This window comes from Vanacampus margaritifer, chromosome 4 (assembly GCF_051991255.1).
Source record: "Vanacampus margaritifer isolate UIUO_Vmar chromosome 4, RoL_Vmar_1.0, whole genome shotgun sequence".
Taxonomy (NCBI): domain Eukaryota; kingdom Metazoa; phylum Chordata; class Actinopteri; order Syngnathiformes; family Syngnathidae; genus Vanacampus; species Vanacampus margaritifer.
In genome coordinates, this window is record NC_135435.1 from 18,389,245 (window position 1) to 18,406,285 (window position 17,041).

The window sequence follows — 17,041 nt, forward strand, 5'->3', positions numbered from 1 at the left end:
ACAGCATTTTTCCTTTTGTTTTTGGACACTGAAGTAGAATCAAAGAAGCACGGTGGTTTAGTGGTTAACATGTCTGCCTTACAGTTCTATGGTTTGGGGTTTGAATATTGGGTGGATGTTCTCACACAATACATGGGCTAAAGAAAACAGACGGATAGATGTTGCAACTTTATCCTTTTAAAATTTCGATTTGACTGTAGTTTTTTATTTTATTTGTCCGGGTCGTCCAGTTTCCTCGCACAGTCCAAAAACATTCCTCTTATGCTAGGTTCAGACCAAACAGAACACCAAGTATGGCATTTCCTGGCGTGCCTTGCGTGGGGTCGCTTCCAGCGGAGGAGGGGCGCAAATTTGTCCAACAGAAGAAAAAAAAAGAAGTTTGAACATCGCTATTTAATCGGGTGTCCGGTGGTTGTGTGTGTTTGGCTGCTAAATGCTATCTTGGTTCACAGTTCAACATTGCTAAACAAGTCAATGCAGTCGCCAATATCAAGCTTTTTGCTTTTTTCCTGACACTTACTCGAAGCTGGCTGTGTAATTTACCTCTCGCCGGTCACACATCGTAACAATGGAAATAAAATATACCACTTATGTTGTTTGACCGGCAAGCGACAACCAAAGTGGTAGTAGGACTACATTTCCCATGATTCTTAGCTGCGAAAGCAGGAAGTAGTTCTACTTCCAGTCAATGCCTACTTCCTGCTACCGATTAGACGCGGAAGTGTATGAAAACGCAAACGTGACTTCAATTTGGAAGTAAATAGATGGTTCAATGTTTCAATCGTATGAATCGCTTTGGCAACTGTGTGATGGACAAACACCGAGATAAGTGTCACACCACCTCACAGGTGTTCTAATCCATTAATTTGGCTTACATCAGCTATCAGTGCTTATCTAACATGACTGTGTGTTATGAAAAATTTAGCATGGCAAAGATGGACATACTTCCCGAAATAACTTTTGTTTTAGCACGAATGGTCGTCAGATGAGGATGAAGGCTCAGCTAACATGCTAATGTAGCTAACAAGCGCACCGGACAACTTTGTATAAATTTAGCTTGTGGTGTCATACCCATTAAATGACTTTGTAGTGTGAAAAGTAGTAAACATCCAACTCACACCGTGAACGTGAAAGAGTAAAACAATCTTAAATTATTTCATTGTTTTGGGGCAAAGTTGAAACTTCGGCTAGTTAGCATGCAGCACTAATGCCTAATGCATCTATTTTTTGGAACTACTACTAACTTTTTAAACAAACCGTTGTGCCTTTTTTTGTCGTGACATTATTTGCGGAGCTTGAAAAAAATGAACCTATTTTGAAAAAGTAAGGAGTATTAAGTTGATATTTTTTCAAACATAGGGGTAAAATGAAAAATACTCAAAAATACTTAAAAACATTAACAAACAATTCACACTTAACTTCCCACCACTGTAGTCCAAGAACCTCACGCCTCTCACTCAAAATCAGCTGCGATAGGCTCCAGCTCACCCGTGACCCTGATGTGCAAAATGGGAGCAAAGATGGATGGTGTAAGCAGAACAAACCGGTCAGAGGAATCAAACCCACACCCTATCCGTACACAGGCCACCACAACACCACCGAACCCACTCTTGTACCTCCCGTTCCTTCAAGATTAAGACAAATGTCAGTGCGACGCTTCCACTGTGAATAACAAACGGGTCTTGATGTGAGGCGCGACCAATCTGAGCGCACAATGAGGAAAAGGTCAAAGCGATTCGCCGTCTGGCAGAGTACGACAACGCTGCGGTGGAACAATGACGACGGGAAGAGGAAGAGGTGAAATAAAGCGCTCGCTGTGACTTATTTGACACACAGTGTAAAACTGCTTTTGGCATTGTAATTTCATAAAATAAAGAAAAAGCCTTGAAATATGATGCGAAAAAAGAAGACGGAGGTAAGGGTGTAATTTTATATTGTTAAGTTATAAGATTTTGTGCTGAAAAGTTGCAATGTGACAAGAAAAAAGTTATCAGTAAGAGAAAAAAGGTGTGATTTTTGCACGAATTAAGCATGTTAGTAAATAGGAACAAAAATCTATCATTTGATGAGAATCTTTTAGAATTTTTTAGACCTAACATTGTAACCAAAGTTTATTTTCTGTGGGAGAATAAAATGGCATTTCTATGAAAATAAAAACATGACATAAAAGTCAGAAATGTCACTGACAAGACTTGATTTGTACTAATTAAAGGTAAAAATGGAGAGAATAAAGATGCACATTAAGAGGACATCATCTAATTATAGGGTTAGATGGATAGACTAGTCATATGGTTAACATTAGCAAAAAGTACAATTTGCAAAAAAAAGTTTATTTTTTTTTAAATTTTGTAAGTATAAAGTTATACCATTCAAAGGAAAAATGGTTAGATTTAACATTACAAATAATAGGCTACATTGAAATTTGAAAGTCGTAACAAAAAAATCTGAGAGAAAGTTTCCATACAACTTGAGGAATAAAAAAATAGGGCAGTAAAATGGACATGCCAAATTAATTATAAAAATGAAGTAAAATTATTTTTTTAAAAAAAGTTGCAAACAGAAAAAGTTTTAAAATAAATAAGTCATAATGCATAATAACTAAAAATATATGGTAGCGTTATGAGAACATTTTACAATAAAGTTGTAAAATGAAAATAAAGATGTAATGTCTGTTTTTTGTGTTTTTTTCCCAACTGGAATTTATACTGACACAACTGCCATCAATTTAAGAATAAAGTTGTAATATTTAAAATAATAAAAAAACATGAAAAATTGAATACATTTGTAATCTTATGTGAATAAACTCAATAGTTTGAACAGAGCAAAATTGTGATATTCTAAGAAAATGGTTTACAATTTTTTTTTTGATGTTTCACATGATTCATGGATTTTTTGAGAGCCTGCTCAACCTGTTGCTTTAAGATGAGAAGATGCTGTAAATTGCTCAAACAGTTGGAGTTGGAAATGCATCATGCATGACGTCTCATGAGTTTGGGTAGAGGGAGAGAGAGATAAATTAAAGTTAACTGTTTTTACATCTTATTATTAACAAGAGTTATTTTCAGTTTTGATTAAGATTTATTTATAATGTGTAACAAATGACCGTATGTATAGTTTATAAAGGTTTCATGATGGTGACATTTGGACTCTGGGATTATTTATAAGAGATTAGTGAAGGAAGTTGTCAATAACATGTACCTCAGGTTGTCTTTATTGTCAATAAACACACAAAAATGACATGAAACAAAACAAGTGTCCATACAAATGAAGTTAATTGGCTGGCTGAAGGAACAATTGGCAGGTCCCAAACAGCTTTGGCGGCAGACATCAAACGTGGTGGGCATCCCGTGCGCAGGTCGCCGCAGCATTCCAGGTGTGGCTTGCCCAGTAACCCGTCCAGCTCTAGAAATCCAGGTGCTTGCTGCCAGAGCCGCAGGCTGAAGCCACCGCGGTCGCTCCTGCCAGTTCAGCCCTGCTCACGCGACTCACCGTCTCAGACAAGTCTGGAGGCAAATGTAGGCGCTACACAAATGAGAGTGTGTGTGGGGGGGGGGGGGGGGGGACAAGGATGAAGGGGAAAGGGTGGGGCAGATTATTAGATCACATGTCAAACAAAAAAAACCTTCAGTGATGTTTATTCACAGAGAGCTGTCTTGCGCTGAAATTGCATTAGATGCTTCAGCACTGCCAGCGTGGGGTCAACCTGCTAGCGTGTTGCTAAATGCTTCACAGAGCTTTAGGTCTGTTACGTCTCAGGGAATCCGCGTGTGTGTACATGTGAGAGACCGAGAGAGAGAGAGAGAGAGAAGCCACATTGCTAGCATTGTTCGCTAACATTTTTGGATTCAGGGGCCCTTTGGGTCACATTTGACCCAAATTATTATTATTATTTTTTTTTTTTAAAGACCTGTAACAATTATACCAGAGCTTTTACTTGGCTCCAAATCACATTGGTGGGCCAGTTTATTATAACATTGGAGTGTTGCATAATTGAAGTTGAAAATGTAAGACGTCAGAGAGATGACAAATGTCACTCAACATTCATAACAAAATAATGACAACGCAATCAGCAGAATTCTTCCTGTCGTCGTCAAAAAAGAAGACCGTCGTGCATTTATTTGTGTTTTTAAACCTGAAACCTACTACACAGCTGAGATGCATTTCATACGTTTAAAAGTACAATAAAAACAAAAACACATTTATGCTGCAGGCGATTTGGTACATCGTGTGATTTCATGATTGTAATCCCTTCATGCTAACTATGTCGAGCAAACAAAAAGAAAGTGGGCAGACGAATATGTGCAATGTGAATCCAAAGGGTTCAATTCTGGAACCTCCGCTGTTTTCATTGTATCTGCTGCCCCTGGGTTCGGTGGGTGTTTTAAAGTGCTCCATAAATATAAAATTGTGTTGAGTGATGAGAGTCAGCATCCTAACTGCATGATTTGGAAAGTTGAAAAATTCTCGTATTCAGTACCTCCAACTAGGATAAGAACCCTAAGAGATCAGCTGTAATGTACATAAGAAGTGCATGTGAGCTGATTGTGTCTGTAACACAAATGACCGCCCGAGTCTTTTAGCTGAGTTACTTGTTTCACAGAAAAGCTTATCTTAGCGGAGCAGCCCTGTGCCAACTCAAAGCACAAAGACTCTAAGAGGTTAATGAGGGCCACTCGTGCAAAGCTCCCTAAGACCAACACGCTAACCGCTAGAAAGCTTAAGCGGGGCCTACGCTACGCTCCCTTCAGGGCCCGCCGGGAAAAGCCGCCGACGGCTCTCCAATGAACAAAGTCTTGAAGGGGCTCTGAGAGCGGGAGAGGAGGTGAAGTGTCTCCAGAGTCGAGTGCGCTCGGGACAATGCCGGGCGGCGTGTTGCTTGAGCACCTCTGAAGGTATCAGAATGAAGGCGTTTTGGGTACAAGAGGCGCTAAAGCCTGTAATTTGCCCCTGAAAGAATCTGACAGGACATTTGAAACCTCCTGGTCAAAGGCTGCCCCCCCCCCCCCACCCCTCAACCCCCCTAGCTCAAGGCGTCTCTGCCCACTGTATCCTCATCCCCTCCAGACATGCAGCTTTAGGAGAGCCCTTCCACTCCCACAGATACTTATCTCTTTCCTAATGAGTAGGTGTTTTGGTACAGGCTTTAACGGCGTCATTACTAAGAGATAATTCGATAGTACCCAAACGCTCGTCACCGCTCTAGGGTAGACCGCTTCCTTCTTTTGCCATGTGTTGTTTTTGCAGGGATCCAGAGAGTCAGAAAATGTTCAGATCTGGTCCGGTGGACGTTTCCCTCCTGCTACTGTGACCACCAGGATCATCGGGGGCGTCCAACTCAAGAGGTCTCCTTTCTGTCAACTTTAAGTCCTTTGTGAGATGAAACAAGAGGAGCGGTCTTAATGCCGCACAGCAGATTATCTAGGGCAAGTGAGACACTGCGAAGGACCTATAATTTAATTTTGGATGGTTAGGTAAGGTTACATGGGAAAGATAGGAGATTCCTGAGAGATCTTTGCCATGGTGAGGTTTGGAATAGTGTGTATAGGCGTGAAGGCGATTTCTACATCAATGTGTAGGTTGAAATTCTGGAGCGAGGACTTTACGAAGGAAAATAGACATCTTATCCATCCATCCCTACACAAAAACAAATAACATTGTCAATTCTCCGTTGACCGATTAATGGGCAACGTTTTTTCGAACCCCACTCTCTTACAACTTTACGTGGTCCTCAGTTCCAATCTTTCAGTGGCGACGTCACCAAAATTTGTCCGAACTTGCCATAGTCTTTCACAAACCTCCACTAAAGAGTAAATCATAATGAAAGTAAATAAACTTCTAGGCCATAATTAAATAAAGACCCCATGGACGCAAAATAATTGTACGATACAAATTGGTTATTTTGGTATGCTTGACAACATTTGAAGACCCTGTAAAGCCAATTAATTGGTTAAAGCGTGCACCAGATTTTTTTTTTTGGGCCAAATGCTAAAACAAGGCTAGGGATCTATTGCTATACCCCCAAAATACATCTTTCCTTCAATAGCCTCTTTAGAGCGTGTCGTTGTCAACGGTGAGTGCACGCACGCACGCAACAGAAAGACGTAAGAACAAGTGGCGAACAAAGTCTGACACGATAGTCAGCGTGTGGACTGAGGTTTCGCGTTGGCGTGGTCGCTTTAGAGCGCCCCGTTGTCACTGTGCGGAAACTTATTTGACCGATTTTCTTAATCATTCAAATTTGGCAGCGCTATTAACACATCGTCTTTGTGGTGCATAAAATGTAGAAATAACTTACTTTCACTTAACAGGGATTTTCAAATGGATACCCTAAAGATATTTTCAGCACTGAAAAGCTTTGTGAGAAGAATTAGCAAGATGATAGGATGACAAATGGGTCGAAATTTTTCATCTCGCACTGAGATCCGCTCTTTCTGCGCACACAGACACCCGTGCAAATTCACATTTCGGACTTGAGGGGGGGGGCCTCCAGACGTTCCGCTTCCACCCTTGCCAAACTTCACCTGCGTAACCTTTCGTGTCGTTAGCTCAGTCAAGTGTAATTGAAAAAGAAAAACAATGCATTGATCAAGCCTGGACTCAGTCCTGCTTAGTGCACTGCAGCGGAAACACGCTACTGAGCAGGGAATGGAGGAAAATCAATCACATATACATCATCCTCAGAGGGTGAGTAAAAAAAAAAAAAAGGAGGAGGGGGGGGGAGGAGATCACACCGTTGTCTGGCTGTCACGCACCCTCAGCCCCGGCTTGGCGGTGTGTGTTTGGCTCAGGGCTGTGCGGGCGCACTGAGCATGTGCAGAGCGAAGGTCAAAGCAATCCAGAAGTTCAGCTCGGCTCCTCTAACCTCCGAGTTCAGGGGCACATGAGAACAATCAATGGTAACGTCAAAGTTGGAGGGGAGGAGCAGACAAAACCAATCAATCTGCTCGGAAAGCTTTTTTGCGGTAGGCCAGTTGCGGTCCGTCAAGGAAAACGCATACAGGCTAATACACAAATATTGTACTTTCCCTTCAGTGAGGTTTCAATAAAATGAATTCAAATTTACGGAGGCGAGTGACAGACTTCAGATGAACATCATATGAGAGGCTCAAAGTCTGCTTTCCAATGACCTGCACGCTCCATGGTGTAAACAAGGACATCCGGAAAAACCCTCACAGGCATGGCGGGGCGTACGTGTGAGAGAAGTCTTTCCCGGCTGCCTGGCAACCTTCGCGAGGTTGTAGAAAGACGGGAAAGAAACGGCAGCGAGAGGGAAGGAGAGGGGGCTGGATAAGAGCGGATGGCGGGAAATGAGACCATTGGCTGCGGCGCCGATAAGAACGCGAGCCGTGGCGCGACTGAGTGTGTGCCGGCGCTTCCTCCGTGGCGGCGAGTGGTGGTAAAGGTCTGCGGCTCAGCTGCGTTGGGCGGCCAGAGGGGCTGGCGACAGGCGAGAGGTGACAAAGCTCCAAACGAGCGCTAAGCACTTGAAATGAGCCCTCGGGGCCAGCCCGCAGACCGGCTTTGCCTAAGAGGGTTACTAATATCACCCCACAATGGGCAATTCCATTCGGCTTACTTATCACCCCAAAGACCCTCTTCTTAAAAGAATATGGCGTTACACGCCGCTTGTTATTCCTCGCCTCCATAAATCGCGGCGGATTGTTTGTTGAGATCAAATCATTGTTTAATGGTTCCGAAAAGGCATCAAATCAGTTGTTTTTCCTTGCTTATATCATAATCAACACTTTACTATGCAAGCGTGCATACATTATGTTCCGAGACATTTTTTTTTTTTCCAGCAGGAGCTTAGCAAGGAACCGGCTACACAAAACAGCGGCATCAAAGGCATTCCACCAGTGGTAACAGCTTGCTAATGACCTGAGTATTAGGTGCTAATTTTTAACGAGTCATTTATTCTATAGTGTTTTAGCCAGACTTTCAAATGGCCCATGTCACTGTACAGCTTAAAACGATGGGAAACCCAACACCTTGCAGGGAACACATGACGACCGGTCTGGCCGTTCAAATCAGATTACCCAGGCTGGATCATGCTCATGGAAGTGACACGATATTTACCATAAATAGCTAGTTTAGTGCAGCCATTTTTTGTCGCCATTTGCTCAGGCTGTAAGCTCTTCAATCATTATCTCATGATATTTCACTAAAGTCGGTCAGTAAAATGACTGAAATTCTACCTCATAAAAACATGAAATGAAATGACAACCAAGCAATCAGGTAACAGATTAACCATTAAACTACTGCTCTAACTCTCCACATAAGTACAAATTGGTAGTAGAACCTTTTCACAGTTGACATTGGGGAAACTTTCCCAGAGTTGCCATCTGCTGACTTAAATCACCTCCCAGTGCCGTAATCCCTCACAGCGATAAAATTACACCCCATTGTGTGGGAAAATCATTTGCTGGATCTATAGGAACAAGTGTTAACTTTAACCCAGAAAAAGCCTACATAATGAGGTGATGTGCTTTTTAATTTGACAAGCACAGCATCATCCCATTTACGCCGCTCGTTCCACAGAAGACTTCCGCTCTCTTGACAGAAAAAAAAAAATGCAGCAAGAGCCTCCGTATAAATCCTGTCAACTTGGGTAATTCTAGCCCACCTGCAGCAAACAAAGGCCGACAAGGCGCTTGACCTTCCTCTTCTTTCGCTATAACAAAGAATGCAACACGATCCCTGGCCTTGCATAAGGAATAACCTGTTGATCCAGTGTGTTCGTCATTTCTGATTTGAATTTGTAGAACACATTTATTTTTTTACATTCTTAGGGATTTATATCAATACCTTCTTCGATTCGCTTCTGATTGTTCGCCTGGAATGATGATTTTTCAATCAGTGCCTGTCATTTGTACAAATCGTCTCGGGGTGTCCGGGATGAATTAAGTAATGGTTTCTTGGTTGACAGACCCGCTCATCTTTTTCTACCAGGAGAATCCAAGAGACATTCCTAAAAACAGTCAAGACAGAAGAAACGTCTTCTGCTTCGTGGCTAATCTCTCTGACAGAAGGATGAGTAAGCATTTTGAGGGTAATTATATTCCCAAACAGCGAAATAATGTGAAGCCACTAATAACATGAGCAAACAGGAAATTGACTGGTTGACAATAATTCTCATGTTTATTTTAATGGAATGCTTATTCCTGTTCTTTTGGGGTAGGTAGCGAGCCCACCGTTTACCCTTCACGCTCCACAGACTGATGTAAAACAGCATTTGATAGCATGTGCCATGTTAGTAAACATGACATGCATGGTAATCAGTTAGCTGTGCAGGGCTCCTGAATAAGCAAACGGACAAACGGGGGGCCAAAGTGTAAGTGCGCTGTAACACAACAACTTGACTTGTTATCTCCGTCGTCATCATCTTCCAACTGAGGTCTTCTGGGGGCCTCTCCTTGGGCCTGTCAAGGCCTTTGACAGGGAGCGCCGCGTGGGGCCATTTGGTCTCTTTTCAGATCTGTTTTGTTTCTCTTTGCAAGGCCTGTGTCGGTATGGACTGTGGGCGTTGTAGGTTGACGGCGGCGGGGAAGGGGGGCGAGGGCACATTGACCCGAGCAGTGAAGGGTTGCAAGAGGGGGGTTTAGTTGGTGTTATGGACTTGGGCACAACCAGGGAGTGCTGGTCCACCCCTGGGGTGACATGGTGCCGAGGGAGAAAGGGAGCGGGATAGAGGGCGAAGAGTACAAACATGTCTAAGTGCTGCCTTCACTACGCATAGGCCCATAGCAAAGAGAGCGGCTGCATGGGTTATGACAGCACTATCTGGGGGACCTCTTGCGCCCTCCAACACACATTTCACCCCTCAAACTATGAACGTCCTCAGGTTAAAGCATCACTGACACGTGGTAGGAGCAGGTTTTGTAGTGCCATGCAGATGTCCTGCTGCAATAATCGCGCTTCAACCAAAAGCTAGCATACAGCGCTTCAAGTAGTATTTGGACGGACAGAAGTAGTTAAATAGTATTTGAGGAAGCAGTAAACATAGATAAAAGGCTTTTTGTTTAAAAATGTGTTGCTGACTGTGACTCAGTGGAAGCAGTGGCACGTAATTTATTACTAAACAATTACCACTTTTTTTGGTATTGAGTAATCTAGTGCGTTCAGGACCAGTAATCCGATTAAAGTTAATAATGAAATGTCACTGTATCGTGACGAGGATGCCAATTATTATTATTTTTTTATAGCTTCACTGAAGAGATTTAAGCCCTTTTCACACTGCGTTTAGCAGGATGCAGTGCACCGTCATCAAACCCGTTCATGGAGCAGCAAGAGGACTTGTGCTGTGATGGCAATGCGCCTCAAATTGGAAAATGCTCTATTTGGGAGCGGCGGCGGTATGACATCAGACGAGGCCCTCCAATTGGAGAGGAGCTAGTGAGTGCAGTGTGAAAAAAGGCTTTACTTCAAAATAGGCAAATGCGGAAAAATCGCCACTAGCTTGCAGTAGTAAGCAATATGAAGCAGGTCAGTAAACATGACATGATATTCACTCACGATACATGCAATAAATTATTTACAACTTTAGCCATGGTGCATGCTGGGATCCCGTCAACTTCCCCTTCCTGTCTTGGAGAGTGATGTCACGTATGCACTAAGTCAGTGGTCCCCCCAAAATCATGGTATTGTTTTTTTTTCCCCCCAGAGCAAATATGTTAGCCCCCTACAAAACAAAAAAATCAAGTCTACTAAAATAATAATAATAATGATGATAATATACCTGCTAAAAATGCGAACAACAACTTAATACCTGCAAGACAGTGCACATTTAATATAGAATGCCAAGCTAGCAGATTCTTGTACGACTAGCCTCTTCCCATTAGACCCCCAAAAATATAAGCCAGAGCATTACCATGGACCTCTACTCATGTAATATTGACGCTTACTTCTGTGTTGCTCCGACTAAATGAGTACACAGACCAATTGTACAAAAACAAACACCAACACAGCCCTCTTGAGTGTAAATTTCAGAAGCGTCCAATACACATCAACACCAGCCAAGTTTGACGAAAACCCAATTTGTCCTTTCTAATCTTCATTGTGATGCAGTTCACAATTGAATTTATAGGATAGCATTTGACAAAGCTAAGGGTCATCTCGAGGTTACTGTGCCAGTCTGCACACGTGACTAACCCCATGGGAAGTGTGGAGGTAATCACTCCTGCGGAAGAGTTGTGCCAGCAAAACAAAAAAAATCGGCAGTGCCACTGAGGAGGTTTGAGAATGACAGTGGCATCTTAAATTTAACAGCATGCTATTCGCCATTTGAAATATTTCCGATGTCAGTCATGATGAAAATCACAGTTTAAATGCATTGCAAGGACAAAAGGGAAAAAAAAAAAAATCGGCAAGTTGGTTCTTTTGTCATGTTTAAAGCTCCAGGATGAGACGCGGAACGTCAGGTGGTTGACAGCGGTTGTTTTGAGTTCGGAATCATTATTACGAATATACAAATATCACACCCATTCAGATTTCATTTCACTTCCAACCAAGTTGCGCGGCAGTTTCATCTCTCCACGTCACAATTATGTGAGATAATGTGTCAATGTGCTTGTAATACCTTTGGTGTCTTTGTGAGAGCCCGCAATGCGTGAGTGTGTGTATGTTTGCGAGCATCCATGTCTGTTAAGTCTGTCCCAATGAATAAAGGGGGGTGGGTATAATCCATCACCGGTTGATAGTGCTCACAAAAAAAGGAGCCCTTTTTGCTGAGAGGACAGCCCTTGTGTGGACAAAGACCACCATACTGGGGACTTCATAGGACCCAGCTGAAAAGGTGTTGCCCAGAGTAACCCCATTCACATTAACAGGCATGCTGGCCAAAGCCAGTCATTACTGCTGACTTGGACCAGCCGGGCCACACATAGACCAGCCTAGAGCCTCTAAGGCCATTCACTGCACATCAGTCGACAGGCACGCAGCCTGAACTCTGCCACTGGGAAGCAGCTAGAATTGTTAGCATTCTATTGCAGTGTCCGTCTTGAGATTTCTTCTCAAAGGACAAAAAAAAGTTAACTAGATGAGAATATTCATAGATGTTCTGGCAATATAAATAAATATAAGCATGGCCATCTGAAATGAATTCAATGGCCATTCATTTGCCAAGGTTATGTAGTATGATGATGGTGGTAGGCTACGCATCTGTTTATTCATTTGTGAATTGTGGAGAATTAGTGGTAAACTATTTGTCACCATTTCAGTTTTCCTCATATTTTAGCCGCGGCAAAAGAAACCTCCAGCAAGAGTCCACCCCCTCCGCCACTATATAAGAACTTAAGCACCTTCGTTGGCATCAAAGGTCAACCGGCACAATTGCGAGTTATTACAACGCTACAACTTGCAACTAGCTAGCTAGCTATGCCTACACACCCTGAAAATGCATCTTCCCTGTGTGCCTTCATTTACAGAACAGCTCCATGTCATTATTTAAATTCCCAAACGATGAAGTGACACTGTGGATGAGACCATTGCCTGTCTGCCGGCTGAGGAAGCCAAAGAAGTTTAAGTTAAGGTTTTTCGTGAGCTAGCTTGTGCTTCCCGTTGGTGCGTGGAAATCCCTGCGACAACCCGATGGCATATATTCCAGGCATTGGAAGTTTTAAGCGGTTATGTTTTCATGGGATGTGTAAGGCATAAGAAAGATAGATTTTTCAGCCAAGCATGGTTTCACGCATTCATTGGACACGCCCACATCTTTTGAGAGCAGAGGTAAAGGCTTGATTTTTTTCCCCTTTCTTTTTTACGATTTTGAAGCCTCATCTATATACTTCTTGAATGTTTTGATCATCATCATTCAAATTTGGCACAGCTACTAAAAACCTCCTTCATAGTGTTTGAAATTCAGTAGACCTATACTTTCACTTTACAGGGACTTCAAAAAGAAACAAACATGATTAATACTGAACATTGGAGGATCCATTTATGGGATTTGTAGTTAATTTTTACACTTGAATATGCGACACTAATAAAATACGCATTCCCAGCCACTAAATGTCCCTTTTTGTGCTACTTTGAAACAACAGCCACCTCGTTCTCAGTGCGGATATGCTCTCTGTGGACGTAGACTGGAATCGCCTGGGGCTGCAATGCTTTGTTCCACTAATCCAGTGAACTTTTAAAGCACTCTGGAAAACCAAAATTTGACCCAGTCGCTGTGTCCTCTCTGATACAGATTTACATCAACATCAAGGAGCATGTCAAAACAATAATAACGGGAACAAAACTCTAACTGTAAGTGCCAACACGTTGAAACATTTTAGTGACCCATCCAGCTAGGTGCTAAATAAAGAAAAATATTAAATTCTCCCCCTAAACAAAAAAAACCCAAACATCTTGGGGTGCTATAGGTTGCTATTTGTATTCCACGAGGTGCTTCAGCACCATGTTAGGGCTACCACCCTGGTGCTGTTCTCGGTTTAGAAGAGAAAATCATACAAAAAGATGGCACTGTTAATAAGTAAAAAAACAATCCAAAAAGATTATAACATTATTAACAAGTGACTATTTGTCATGTTAAAACATTACAGTCAGACAAATTTATATAATTATTTGTCATATGAAGGAAATCTGTTAAAACTAATTCACACCCAGCCATTTTCACTGAAGCACCTGGCTGTGTTACTGGATTTTGACTGATTTTGCAAGGCCCACAGAATATTGTGTTTTATTGCTATAAAAATATGGAACCTACCAAAAGAAAGATTATCTTTTTTCGTCAGTACCTGTTTCCGTTTTGCAGCAATTAGCATTAGAATATAGCTAAGTTTCATCATTATTCACAAACCTGTTGAAAACACTGGGAAAAAGAGTGTGTTGCAACACGGCCCCGGCTGTTCTCTGCTGCCACATGCTGGCCGTTTTTTGTAATAGCTACCATTGCTTTAAGTGACCTCTTTAGGTCAGAAGCTCCATCAAAGCCTTCTGTATGCTCTATCGTAAAAAAGCATTAAAAATGTAAAAATATGTTTTTGGGAGTGAAGGACGGTTTGAATGAGTTGAGATAAAAAAAAAAAATACGGTATTGATAAGGATGCATATTAATACGGAAGAACATAGAATTACAATGGTCCAAATGCTAAAACGTTTATTTTATTATTCTAATATTTCCATGTAAACTGTGGAGAGATTTCAGATAAACAGTTAATTCATTCGGAATAACCGCCACAAAAAAGGCACAACAAGCCAACAACAACTGATTTCCGGCAACATTTTTTGAGGTTATGATGACGTCTCATGTGACACTGACAGAACTTTAGAGGCATTTTTCCTGAAAAGCTTGGTCATATTCCAAATTGTCTGGCCTTGTGGCGTGTTTATATCTAACCACAAGGAATTTCTACTTCCTTCGAATCTAAATTCTCACAGCAATACTCAGTCACAAACGTACTGCTCTTTGCTCCTCTTTCCTGGCTCTCTTCACCACACCACCACCTCTGCTCTCATCTCCAGTACACTGTCCCTGTGGGCAGGTGGTTGTGTAATTTTAGCCACAACTAGGTGAGCTGCTTCCTGGGCAGACGGTTGGCCAAGCCACCTTTAGGGGGTTCCGGGTGTCAGAGGCAATGAGACATCACCTCGGTCGCCCTGTCAAAAAATTCACCACCTTCCATTTACTCCACCACCCCAAGCTTCTTGATACACCGGGGGTGACGGGGATTTTTGTTTGGTGTTTTTATTATTATTATTATTATTCGCATTTTGCCTGAAACGCACCAGCCAGCCGCTAACCTAGAGCACTTGGCTGAGTGTTAATTGTTACGCATTATTAAATCCATTACAAAGTGAGCCAGGGCCTGGGGAGCATACAAGCTAAAGTTAAAAATGAAGAGAGACAGTGCTAAATACCCTCTCTGGAAAATGACCCCTATAAGAGGTGACACCTTACCTCAGATATTGTTAGCATTTTAAAAACATATACCGCTATTAAAAAACAAAAACAACAACAACAAAAAAATAATCAAATTAATGCAAAAGCAAATTAATATTGCGTTTGTGTGATATGAGTTAAGCAGCAAAATCTACCCGTTTTTATCCATCTCAGGTGGCGGCCATTTTGCCACATGCTTTCGAGTGAAAACGACATAACAGTTGCTCAGGTAACGACCAATCACAGCTCATCTGTTTTCTGAAGCTGAGCCATAATTGGTTGTTCACGGCTCACGTTTTTCTGAAGCTTTTTTTTAAGGCTGAGCAGTGATTGGTTGGTACCTGACCCCTGAACAACTGGAGACAGTCCAAAAAGAAACGACCACATAGGTTGTTACTATTACTATTACTATTACTATTACTATTTTTTCGCTATTTAACATGGCTGATAGAACATGTCCGATAGAGGTCGCTAAACTACAATACGTAATACTTGGTCGTATTTTGGTGCATGGTAAAACGACCAATATGGTCGTTATTGTTGGAGGACTTAATGAGCAACTGTGATGTCATTTTCAGTCGACAGCAAGTGGCAAAATGGCCGCCCCCTGAGATGCTATAAAATCGTGTGGATTTTGCTACTTAACTCATATTCCACAAACACAATGTTATTCAGAATACGAAAATAGAGTTTAGTGGGGTTGCTTTGAACATATTGATGTGAAGAAATGTTTTGAGTTGTCTCCCTCTTTAATGAGGAATGGCAAATTTGTATGTGGTAGTTTTACTATTTAGTGGTATTAGTTCACTACAAAATAGGAAAGTACTGAAAACAAAATATAAAACTGCTCTTTTTCTGAAAAAGAAAAAACTGTTTTGCTGACATTTAAAACAGAACAAAAAATATAATAAGATGTAACAACTTTAATAATTTCCTTTTAGGAGACAGCAAAATTTTTGGAAGGTCACTACAATGTGTTTCGTTATGAGATTAAATTTGTCTTGTACATTTTCATCTGTTTTTTTTTTGTCCTGCATGTTTACAATAAACATTAAATCAAATCAATCAATAGCTTGCCATGTCTTTAGGAAATAAACAAAGCAGACAAGTACAACAATAACATTTTGAACAGTCAGAATTATCGTGCTCTAAAAATCCAATTGTATTTATTGCTTTGGCTCAATATAAAGATCCAGGAGAGTGAGTTTTTTAAAAATGTATTTGATGATGATTATTTTTTTCCATCAACAAGTCCACTAGGCTAAGGCAGTTACACTTATTGTCCCTTACTCAGTATGTTCCATGTGGCACTCAGTACACCTCAGTACCATACTGAAAAATATTAATATATGTGCTGACTCATTATTTACTACCCAATGATAGGACAGATTGAATAGAGGGTGTGGGATCGTAGATCTTGAATAATTAAATTGGAAAGTGTTCCAAACGTGTCCACGGGTTTCTTCAGTCTGCCCGAGTTGGGCGTTTTGCTGGGAAATGGGCGGCCTGCCAGATTGGGGCCAAGTCAGAGTGGTCAGGGGATTACAGTTCTGCCGTGCTCACCGCAGGGGGTGCGGAGTGGGCCTCAATTACCCTGGAGCGGCGTGTTTGATTTGGCCCGGCACTTTTGGGGACAGACCAAAAAGCTGAATAATGCGCCATTAGCAACTCAAAATCCTCCGCTAAAATGAGTCCACTTACGCGTCACATACAGTAATTGTGTGTCCATCAAAGACTGCAAGGTCAGCAGCAATTACCCTGATAACAACACAACGACTGATGCGTAACATTAGCTCACAAACACCTTTAAGTACAAACTTGAATTCCCGGTTTCTTGGAGATGTGGTGTGAGCTGTTTGTATTTACAAATGTAGACGGGGGGAGAGAGAGAGAGAAAGAGAGAGAGAGAGAGAGAGAAAGAGAGAGAGAGAGAGAGAAAGAGAGAGAGACCGCTTTCTCTGGCTACAGTTGGTGCTGTGCAATTGAATTTTACAGGATATGAGGCAGCAAATGGCATGTAAAGGCTGAAGCATCAGACAGTTACAGACACATGGGCCAGACAGATCGGGAGGTGTAAGTGAAATCATTAGATAACTCTGCAGGACATCCGGGCCACTTTTGGAGGTTGGCAGTGAGCTGGGAGAGCCAAAGATCCTCTTG

General features: G+C 41.8%; 1 protein-coding gene across 1 annotated transcript in view; it reads right to left on the bottom strand.

The window, feature by feature from the left end:
* Positions 1-3,188: 3,188 nt before the first annotated feature.
* Positions 3,189-17,041, bottom strand: part of elp4 (elongator acetyltransferase complex subunit 4) — a 62,751-nt gene continuing 48,898 nt past the window's right edge. The window contains exon 10 of the mRNA XM_077564899.1: positions 3,189-3,522. Coding sequence (XP_077421025.1) covers positions 3,403-3,522 — 120 coding nt within the window. The 3' untranslated portion in view covers positions 3,189-3,402. The remainder of the gene's footprint in view (positions 3,523-17,041) is intronic.